Genomic DNA, 12138 nt, shown 5'->3' with positions numbered 1-12138 from the left:
CGTTTTACTGTTCGATCAGCCATCAGTAGCCGCATCGCAGTGGGCTTTGGGTCACCCAAACCCAACTTCTTGTAAATCGAGAGGGGCATGAGATTTATGCTTGCCCCCAGATCACATAATGCTTTCGCAAAATGTAATAGCCCGATTGTACAAGGAATAGTGAACGCACCCGGATCTTCTTTCTTTTGGACCAGAGATCTTGTAGCAATAGCACTACAATGCTGCATTCTATCATCATCCTCAAAAGTGACCGATCTTTTCTTTGTGACCAGATCTTTCATAAATTTGGCGTAACCGGGCATTTGTTCTAAAGCTTCTACCAAAGGGACATTGATAGAAAGTTGCTTCAACATTGTTATAAAACGTCGATATTTGCCATCCTCGGTCTTTTTCAATAATCTTTGAGGAAATGGGGGTGGTGGCCTAGGCATAGGAGTTACCTTTTTAGGCACTTCAGCATCTTTTGCAGTGTTATCCTCTAATTCAGCATCAACTTCTACCACTTTATCAGATTCTTTTGTCACCTTTTTCTCATCAGATGGCATAGGTGGGTCAATGGTTTGCTTGCCACCGCGAGTAGTAATTGCCATACAATGTCCATCATTTTTCGGATTTTGGACAGTGTTGCTAGGAAGAGTGCCCGGTTGCCGTGTGTTCACAGTTGCAGATAATTGGGCCAATTGTAACTCAAGTTGCTTAATTGATATTGCATGGGTATCAACTTTTTGCCCAATACCCGCTAAATCATTTCTCAACTCTTTATTGTGCTCATCACTAGCATCGAACCTCCTCATCATTTTATGCAACATATCCTCAACTCGCGACATACTACCTCCACCATCCCTAGGAGTAACTTCACGATTTTGAGGAGGAACATAGGGTCCATTCCTGTCGTTTCTATTACCATAGTTACCCCTGTTGAAGTTGTTGTCGCGATTGTAGTTTCCATCTCGGACATAATGACCCTCACGATTGTAGTTACCATAGTTCCGACCTTGGTTCCCTTGACCTTGGCGCCAATTATCCTGATTTGAGCCTTGGGCGCTTGGTCGGAAACCCCCCATTTGTTCATTGACTGCATAGGAATCCTCCTCATAGTAACATTCACCGTTAGGGGGTGGTGGTTTAGACAAGTAGTTGACTGCATTAATCTTTTCTGCACCCCCAGTGACATGTTTTAGTACCAACCCAAGCTCGGTTCTCATCTGAGCCATTTCTTCACGAATCTCATCTGTGGCTGGGTTGTGAGTGGACTGCACTGCGAAGGTGTTTCTCCCTGTATCAGACTTCCTAGTACTCCAAGCTTTGTTATTCCGGGAGATTTTTTCTAATTTTTCAGCAATCTCGGCATAAGGACAGTCTCCATAAGATCCACCTGCTATAGTGTCCAATACCGCTTTGTTGTTGTCATCCTGTCCCCGATAGAAGTATTCTTTCAGTGACTCATCATCTATACGGTGATTTGGAACACTTCTCAAGAATGAGGTGAATCTATCCCAAGAACTACTAACTGACTCTCCTGGTAGTGCCACAAAGTTATTCACTCTGTCTTTGTGGTTTAGTTTCTTGGAGACCGGATAGTAGCGTGATAAGAAGACATCCCTTAGTTGGTTCCAAGTAAAGATGGAGTTGTATGGGAGCTCAGTGAACCAAATAGCAGCCTCTCCCGTCAGTGAGAGAGGAAACACTCTGAGCCCTATTACATCTAGATCCAAATCAGGCCTCCCCACACAACTTTTACACACTGCCCTTACCTTAGCTATATGGGCATGTGGATCCTCAGAAGGTAGCCCTGAAAACAAACCTCTGGCAGTGAGCATTTGCATCAGACTACTAGTTACCACAAAAGTGTGGCCTGTGGGTAGAGGAGGCAAAACCAGTGGCCCATCGGAATCTGCTATGTTATCATAGCCTCTGTAGTATGCTTGGGGCCGTGGAACGGGATTTTGTCCCCTCTGTTGATGTTCACCCGGAGCATCGGGTAACATCTGACCATGAACATCAACCGGAGCTGGGATGTTCTGGTTCGGATCCTCATCATTTATTCCCAAATTTCGATTCATATTGCGCAGTGTACGCTCTAACTCGTGATCGTAGGGAAACAAGGGTTCTCTTCCTCTCCGTGTATTTGGCATACAAGGAGGATAGTTCTGAAAACAAATCAAAAACAATAAAACAAAGTAAAATCAAGAAAATATCGACTAAACTATAGTAATAAGTTTAAGTTAATCTAAAAGCTACTTTCCCCGGCAGCGGCGCCAAAATTTGATACGCTCAAACTTACTTCTCAAATAAGTAGTAAAGCGGTCGTGTCAAGTAAATAACCCAACTAGTGAGGTTGGGATCGTTCCCACGAGGAAAATAGTCTAGACTTAACTTCAACCTGTTATTACTATTGTTCGGTTGATGACTTCCTTAGAAAGTAAAAACATAAAAAGGGGGGTTTGTATTTCCTAATGAGTAAAAATAACTAACGAAATTGAAAGAGACACTTAACAGTTTTGAAAGTTGGATTTTAATCAATTAATCAAAGTAACTAGGGTTTACGTGTTCCCCACAGGTTCATAACTTGATAATTCTAACTATAACAATTCTTTCCTAGTATCTTGCATGCAAAGTGATAAGTTATGTATTTCTAAATCCTTGGTCCGGCATCTAGAAAATCTCACTCCGCACCTTGGTCCGGCTACGTGTGTTGCTTTCCTAACCCTTATCTTTACCTCATATTAAGCATCGTATTCGATATTTGACTAAGTTATTACCTCGTACCAATCAATACTAGCCTATTAGATAGTATACACTAAATCTATGTTAATAATTCTTTTCCTATTATCTACCTCCTTGGTCCGGCAAGTAGCATTAAGGCGAGTTCTAACGTTGATCATCCGTTAAAAAGACTTCTAAGCGAAAGAATTATTAATACATGCAAGACACTATTCTAGAATTGTTATTTTAGCTAGGGTTTATCTCATTATTTGCCTATGGTTCCCACAACCCTAGTTATGGAGTTTAGTTACTCATAGCCATAAACACAATATTCAAATATATTAAATAAGAATTCATGTACTTACTTCAATGAGAAAGAATAAAGTCCAAAAGATTGCTTGATTAATCACCAAAAATCACTTGCAAGAATTCTCAAAGTAATCAATAATCTCACGAAAAGTCTAATGATTATCGAGAATCTCACAATACAATGTTTACGAATACGGAGTTTCAACAATCTAAGAGTCTAACTATCAGGTGTCTAACCTCAAAAACGAGGTTTTTCGAACTATTTATAAAAACACAAAAACCTAATTAAACAAGAATTCTAATTGCTGGAAATCTGCCAAAACGCGGCTGGGTCGACGGACCTCGCGACGGACCGTCGCGGTCACAACGGACCGTCGTGGACTCCGTCGTCCCATACTTGGTGCAATTCTTCTGCTGCTTTCTTCATTCCCCTCGATGGCAGGTATGACGGACCGTCATAGGCACAACGGTCCGCGAGGGTCTTCATTCCAAAATACTTCAACTCTCGGAATTTGGGTACTGGGATCACTTCTCTGAACTTCACGACGATCCTGCAAGACGGACCGTCATAGACATGACGGACCGTCACAAGCTTCGTAATCCCACACTTGGTCAGACTTCCCCATCTTCCTTCAGCAGCTGCACTACGTTGCCACCTACGGACCGTCACAAGCACGACGGACCGTCATAAGCTCCGTAGGTGGTCTCTTCTGCATTTTTTCGCTCAAAATCTCCGCATTCAGCCTTGGACAGATTTCCTGCAAAACAAAGAGAAACTTATATCAAAATTAGCACAAAAAGGCTTTCGGACACACTAAACCTAAGGAAAAAGTATTAATTATACCGTGAAACCACGGTATATCACACATCTTTATGGTTTGTATGATATCGACTGTTAATTGCGGTTGGAATTGATGCGAATGGAAATATTTTTCCACTTGTATATGCTTTAGTTGCACGTGAGAGTTTTGAGTCTTGGTCATGGTTTCTCAAGTTATTATGGACACATGTAGTTTGTGAACGACAAGGAATTGATCTTATTTCTGACCGTCATCAAGGAATCTTGCATTGCGTTCAATCTTATGATTGGTTCAGTCCACCCAACACATATCATATATTTTGTGTTTGACACTTAAAAGCAAATTTTAATAAAAAATTTGTAAATAGTGTACTCGAAAAACTAATGTGGTTGGCTGCTATTGAGCATCAGGAGAAAAAGTTTGTGCAACGTATGCAACAAATCAAAACATTGTCTCCTGCAGCATATGAATGGTTAAATGAATTTACTTTGGAAAAATGGACAATGTATAAGGATGGTGATCGTAGATGGGGTGCCATGACGACAAATGTGTGTGAGGCATATAATGGTTTATTGAAAAAAGCTCGGGGGCTTCCTGTGACTGCCATGGTTCGAATGACGTTCAAAGCTCTCGTTGATCGTTTTGTCGAAAGAAACAATCTTGCAATTGCATTACTTCAAAGTAATATGTCATGTCCTCTTGCGATAGATAGAAAATCTAATGATTATTATCAAAGAGCTCAAGGGCACACAGATATGATGACTTACAACACAGGTGATGCAGTTTTTGAAATTCTTACTTTTGCTCATGATGGTAAAGGTGTAAATGTCCACAAGGTTACTGCAAAACGTAAGAATGTTCTTGTGGAAAATGGAGAAATTATCATATGCCTTGTTCGCATGACATTAAATTTTGTGGACTTCGCGGAATCGAGCCAAAATCTTATGTAAGTAAATTCTACAGTACAAAATATTACAAACAAACATACACTGAGACATTTAACCCAGTGGGTGATGAAATGTATTGGCCACCAGCTCCTTTTAATTTAATTGCAAATACTCAATATTTGCGGACAAGTGGTACGCAAGTAAGAAGTCGACTTAAGAATGATATGAATATAGCTCGGGCTCGCATGACTAGAAAATGTAGTGTTTGTAAGGAGACAGGTCACACAAAGACACGATGTCCTACTCGATTTTAAATATTTTATCTATGTTTTTAAGGTTAATATATTTTTATTGTCTTGTTATTAATATTATGATATATCTTTTATATTTATTTGTTGACATGAATTTAATTTGTCTTGCTGCATTTTAAATATTGTAAGTATAATATCTTTATATTATTATTATATTATTGATTTGAACTCTATTAAAAAGTAATGATTTGATCTAACATAAAAAGTATTGATTTGACCTATGACATAAAGAAAATATAAATCCTGTAAAGTTTCACTGCTTAAGAATCTCATTGCGTAAGAATCTCATTACTTTGTCCAAACTTGCACGAAACAACAAAATTTACACATTTCAAAATTCGAATCTTCAGCCTTTTAGAATAAAGGTGCATAAAAATGATTCTTCTGAATCCGAATCTTCTACATCTTCATTTTCAAAATCTTTCTCATTTTGATAGTGACTGCCTGTTCCACATCTAGTTGAGTTGTGTAGCCTAGGTGTTCTCCGAGGTAGATTTTTTCTATTAAGAACTAAATTTTGTGAAGTCCCAGCATTAAATCTTGAATCAACGGACACAATTACCTATAATACAATACAATATAATATAATCAAATAAACATGCAATAAAATAAAAAAAATTATAAAAAGATAAAAAAATTCTATGAAAATTCTTATACTTACATTCGAAAAATTCAATCTTCCACCAAATGGAGAATTATGTATAGGAAATTGACGCATACTATGTTGAATACCATATTGAGATCCACTAAATTGCGCAAAACCAGATATTGAAACCTGTGGAGTTACAAAACCAACTGATTGCTGACTAGAAAAATTAACATTAGTGTTAGAGGGCCCTGTAAAAAAATCAAACGTGGGATAATAAGGCTCGGGAGTCGCCACATTAGTGTTAGAGGGCCCAGTAGAAAAATCAAACGTGGGATAATAAGGCTCGGGAGTCGCCACATTAGTGTTAGAGGGCCTTGCAGAAAAATCAACTGTTTCACCAGTGCTCCTTCTATCTCGACGTGCACCCTCTCTCGGTGTTGTTTGTCGTGATCGACGAGATACTTGTTCAGGTGGTGGTTCATCGTATTGAGTGGGAGGATTGTAATCAGGATCAAAGCTCAATCGCGTTCCCTGGAAGGCTGCATTCATTGACTCCATTGAAATACGAGCGACTTCCTCTGCATATTGTCTCATTTCATTAAATTGATTTTCATCATTTTCAATCATCCGAGCTCGACGATACTGCATTTCATGACCCCTAGCCTATAATGAATAAACAAATATTAATAACAAAAAAGTTATTAAAGATTGACATAATAATGTAAAATTTACATAATATACATACTAATGCCTCATGTCTTCCTGCCATGTGTTGATACCCTTTTTGTACAACATGTTGTGGATTTCCAATGAACATGCGGGTATGCCTCATGTACCAACGAAAGTAATCTTTGATAACTTACAAATGAAGGTCGAAATATACGATTTTGACGACGTTCCCATAAATATTGTGTGTAGTTAAATGCATCTATATCTTCTTGTTTTATTTTGAATCGTTCATCACGCTTAAAATGATATTCAAAAAATTGCGTACACGGTCCAGAAATATGTTGAAAATAACCGAATTGTCTCACAACACGATCAACCATGTTCCACTCACGATAAATTCCACAAATAAGTGGCACCTGTGCCATCCAGACACGTTGTCCTGACCGACACCACTCAGGCAATCTATTAATAACATCTTCCGAATAAGGTTGTCAAATAAACTATATAAAAATAATTAAGTAAGATAATTATAAAAACAACATTGGCATAAAAATAAAAAAAATACGTACGTGAAAATGAACAATCTTACAAAATAATTTTTTGTACCATTGTGTCATAAGATATTTTACTTTCAAGGACCTAACAAGAATCTATGTATATGTCATTTTATTCACATAATTTTCTTGGGTAGTGAAACATAAGTGCCTCATTTAAAGATCTACCAAACATATTTTTATTTAAAATGAAATAAAATATGAATAGTTTAAGATACTAATAATATTAAATACCTGTTCATCAGTTAGATTATCTAGTACATTCCTAATCACACCGATTAAGTTCGTGCCTCATTTTGATGATTTCTACGTCGCGTTCATTTACGTGCAAGCGCAGTTGAAGCCTCAAGTTGATTGGTCCTTAGAGGCTTTGGTAATGGTTGCAGGGGAATAATTCTTTCCCATGCCCAAATCTACAATAAATAAATTAACCATTACTTATAAATGCATTTGAATTTAAAAGCATATTACTAGTATATAAAAAATATTTAATTAAAAAAATATGTATACCTGCACTAAAGAGAGAAATCAACAAACTTCATTTGATTTTTTCATTGATGCACGGCATAAACAATTATACAAATATGATAATGCGACTGCTCCCCATGCTTGAGTTGACATTAAATCTAAATTTCTCATGTCAATCAAAATGTCCAAATTAATCTGATTATTAGATTTATCCGGAAATATTGATCCACCACATAACCATAATAAATATAATCTAAATCTTTGTTGCACTTTATGCTCAATTGAGTGATCATTAATACCATCCAAACCTTCAATATAATCAATCAATTTATATGTTAACAATCTACTAACACCAGAAAAACAACTAGTATCGGGTAACCATCCTGTTAATTCAAATATCATTTCTTGTCTACCTATAATCCCAAAATAATCAACTCCATTTAAAATTATAGGACTACCATCTACTACCATTCCGAATAAAATTTCAACATCTTATAAAGTTATGGTAGCCTCGCCAGTTCGCATGTGAAAAGTATGTCTTTCTGGACGCCACCTTTCAATTAAAGTAGAAATTAGTCCGGAGTCATACGACACACATCCTACATCAAGAATTCCTTTAACTCTATAATTTTCAAAATATTGACGGTTGCGAGAATGTAATGGATGATATTTTATATGTTGCCAAAATTCAATATCACCACGATGCGTATATAAGAAAGACCTCTCTTCTTTTATGCTACCATTCCAAATTCCTTCGGAACGATGATGAACTTGAATTTTTAATACATCATGCTCTACTGGACCAGAATGTACGTATACATTTGAAGGATGCATATCTATACACAAAAAATAAAAAGAAATATTAACATTAATATAAGTATCAAAAGATTGAATATATCCACAATATCATATAAAAGTATAAAATTAATTAAATAAATTAAAAATAAAATAAATTCAAACTCACCTTATAAAGAAAAGGCTTTTAAAAACTTTAGAACTTAGAAAAATAGAAAGGCTTTTAAGAATGTTGGAAAATTGAAAAACTACAATGCAATTTGAATGAGCAATTCAATCAATTTATAACAAAGTAAAAGTGTAACATTCTGAGTTGACACTATTTGCACGTGAATTGTATTCAATCAATTTATAACAAAACAAAAATTACACTATTTGCATGTGAATTACAATTCAATCAATTTATAACAAAATAAAAATTACACTATTTACATGTGAATAACAATTCAATCAATTTATAACAGAATAAAAATGTAATATGTGACTTTGACACTATTTGCATGTGAATTGACACAATTTTTTTTATAAATGCATGTGAATTTTTTTTTAAAAGTTTGAATATTTTTGTAAGAATTTGACATGTCACCTTTTTTTTTTAAAGTTGACATGTGTTTATCTTCAAAAATTATATATATATATATATATATATAATTTTTAAAAAAAAAATTAATTATTTGAATTTAGAATTCTATTTGAACTCAAACATCATTTAAATTTAGATTCAATATAATATCTTTTTTTAGAAAGAAAATATTTTTGTTACCTTACTTATTCTTAATTTTTTTAAAATAATGCATATTTTCTTATAAGCTATATATTTGAATTTCAAAAAAAATATTATAAATTTTTTTTTAATAAAATCGCTGCCTAGGCAGCGATTTTATAAAATAAAAAAAATTAAAAATATGGAAATCGCTGCCTAGGCAGCGATTTTATAAAATAAAAAAAATTAAAAATATGGAAATCGCTGCCTAGGCAGCGATTTTATAAAATAAAAAAAATTAAAAATATGGAAATCGCTGCCTAGGCAGCGATTTTATAAAATAAAAAAAATTAAAAATATGGAAATCGCTGCCTAGGCAGCGATTTTATAAAATAAAAAAAATTAAAAATATGGAAATCGCTGCCTAGGCAGCGATTTTATAAAATAAAAAAAATTAAAAATATGGAAATCGCTGCCTAGGCAGCGATTTTATAAAATAAAAAAAATTAAAAATATGGAAATCGCTGCCTAGGCAGCGATTTTATAAAATAAAAAAAATTAAAAATATGGAAATCGCTGCCTAGGCAGCGATTTTATAAAATAAAAAAAATTAAAAATATGGAAATCGCTGCCTAGGCAGCGATTTTATAAAATAAAAAAAATTAAAAATATGGAAATCGCTGCCTAGGCAGCGATTTTATAAAATAAAAAAAATTAAAAATATGGAAATCGCTGCCTAGGCAGCGATTTTATAAAATAAAAAAAATTAAAAATATGGAAATCGCTGCCTAGGCAGCGATTTTATAAAATAAAAAAAATTAAAAATATGGAAATCGCTGCCTAGGCAGCGATTTTATAAAATAAAAAAAATTAAAAATATGGAAATCGCTGCCTAGGCAGCGATTTTATAAAATAAAAAAAATTAAAAATATGGAAATCGCTGCCTAGGCAGCGATTTTATAAAATAAAAAAAATTAAAAATATGGAAATCGCTGCCTAGGCAGCGATTTTATAAAATAAAAAAAATTAAAAATATGGAAATCGCTGCCTAGGCAGCGATTTTATAAAATAAAAAAAATTAAAAATATGGAAATCGCTGCCTAGGCAGCGATTTTATAAAATAAAAAAAATTAAAAATATGGAAATCGCTGCCTAGGCAGCGATTTTATAAAATAAAAAAAATTAAAAATATGGAAATCGCTGCCTAGGCAGCGATTTTATAAAATAAAAAAAATTAAAAATATGGAAATCGCTGCCTAGGCAGCGATTTTATAAAATAAAAAAAATTAAAAATATGGAAATCGCTGCCTAGGCAGCGATTTTATAAAATAAAAAAAATTAAAAATATGGAAATCGCTGCCTAGGCAGCGATTTTATAAAATAAAAAAAATTAAAAATATGGAAATCGCTGCCTAGGCAGCGATTTTATAAAATAAAAAAAATTAAAAATATGGAAATCGCTGCCTAGGCAGCGATTTTATAAAATAAAAAAAATTAAAAATATGGAAATCGCTGCCTAGGCAGCGATTTTATAAAATAAAAAAAATTAAAAATATGGAAATCGCTGCCTAGGCAGCGATTTTATAAAATAAAAAAAATTAAAAATATGGAAATCGCTGCCTAGGCAGCGATTTTATAAAATAAAAAAAATTAAAAATATGGAAATCGCTGCCTAGGCAGCGATTTTATAAAATAAAAAAAATTAAAAATATGGAAATCGCTGCCTAGGCAGCGATTTTATAAAATAAAAAAAATTAAAAATATGGAAATCGCTGCCTAGGCAGCGATTTTATAAAATAAAAAAAATTAAAAATATGGAAATCGCTGCCTAGGCAGCGATTTTATAAAATAAAAAAAATTAAAAATATGGAAATCGCTGCCTAGGCAGCGATTTTATAAAATAAAAAAAATTAAAAATATGGAAATCGCTGCCTAGGCAGCGATTTTATAAAATAAAAAAAATTAAAAATATGGAAATCGCTGCCTAGGCAGCGATTTTATAAAATAAAAAAAATTAAAAATATGGAAATCGCTGCCTAGGCAGCGATTTTATAAAATAAAAAAAATTAAAAATATGGAAATCGCTGCCTAGGCAGCGATTTTATAAAATAAAAAAAATTAAAAATATGGAAATCGCTGCCTAGGCAGCGATTTTATAAAATAAAAAAAATTAAAAATATGGAAATCGCTGCCTAGGCAGCGATTTTATAAAATAAAAAAAATTAAAAATATGGAAATCGCTGCCTAGGCAGCGATTTTATAAAATAAAAAAAATTAAAAATATGGAAATCGCTGCCTAGGCAGCGATTTCCATATTTTTAATTTTTTTTATTTTATAAAATCGCTGCCTAGGCAGCGATTTCCATATTTTTAATTTTTTTTATTTTATAAAATCGCTGCCTAGGAAGTGATTTAAAAAAAAAGTTTTATTAAAAAAATCGAAAAATTTTATAAATTTTTTTTTTAAAAAAAATATGGAAATCGCTGCCTAGGCAGCGATTTCCAAAAAAAAAAATTTACAAAAAATTGAAAATCGCTGCCTAGGTAGCGATTTCAATTTTTTTAAAAAAAAATTCACATTTTGCAAAATTGTTGCAGTGGCAGCGATTTTGCTTTTTCCGGTGGAGTAAATCGCTGTTTTTCCAGCGATTTTGCCGGTTTGGTTAATATAAAATTTTATATACCGTTTTGAAATTTTTGTTAATATTTTATACACTTTAAGACTCCGGCCTCTAGATGAACTGATATGTATTGATTAATGTGTACATTGGTTTTTATATTGTCAGTATTAGTATTACATACGAAAATAAAGTAACTAACTTTAGAGAAATTTTTGTAATTACACTTCTAAAGATAAAAAGGTTGATAAGCATAATAAAATGAGTCTTACAGGTAAGAGGAATTCTACGGGTAATAAAAGTCTTAGATGCTAGCTGTTATTACGCCCTAGCTCGCGAGTTGACGTCAAGGTTTACTACGCCCAACTTAGAGAAATGGTTACCCAAAAAGTGCACGCAAAAAATTTGTTGGATATAGTTGTGTAAATATTTATATCTTGGATCACAATTCTCAAAAGTTTTTGTTTCAATATTCTTGAACTTTGTGTCCAAATAACTATATAACTTAACATATAAATTAAGACGGAGAAAATAATGAACACAATCTAGATGCTATGTCCAATTTTGTGCATTTGAAATTTTCATACTTGAGATCTTCATTCAATAATATAACCTAATTAAGTGCATCACTATTTACTATAATATAATATAAATATATATGTTTTTTCATTTGATAAATAGCTCAATTTAAAGAGAGAAGTACGTTGTTAGCTCCAAATATAATAGGTA

General features: G+C 33.3%; 1 protein-coding gene and 2 pseudogenes across 1 annotated transcript; 1 reads left to right on the top strand and 2 right to left on the bottom strand.

Moving 5' to 3' along the window:
- Window positions 1–4198: 4198 nt before the first annotated feature.
- On the top strand, window positions 4199–5016 carry LOC114074699 (annotated as a pseudogene).
- A 287-nt stretch (window positions 5017–5303) lies between these two features.
- LOC107003632 lies at window positions 5304–6535 on the bottom strand. Its single transcript, XM_027912645.1, has 3 exons — window positions 6348–6535; window positions 5675–6265; window positions 5304–5575 (listed from the first exon to the last, which is right to left on the bottom strand). The coding sequence occupies exons 1-3, from the start codon at window positions 6432–6434 to the stop codon at window positions 5360–5362; spliced, it is 894 nt and encodes a 297-aa protein (XP_027768446.1). The 5' UTR covers window positions 6435–6535; the 3' UTR covers window positions 5304–5359.
- Window positions 6536–7103: 568 nt separating this feature from the next.
- On the bottom strand, window positions 7104–7818 carry LOC114073909 (annotated as a pseudogene).
- Between the last annotated feature and the right edge of the window lie 4320 nt (window positions 7819–12138).

The sequence above is a fragment of the Solanum pennellii genome, chromosome 11 (assembly GCF_001406875.1).
Source record: "Solanum pennellii chromosome 11, SPENNV200".
NCBI classification, from domain to species: Eukaryota; Viridiplantae; Streptophyta; class Magnoliopsida; order Solanales; family Solanaceae; genus Solanum; species Solanum pennellii.
The sequence above is the reverse complement of the archived record's forward strand: the minus strand, read 5'-3'. Positions and strand labels throughout refer to the sequence as shown.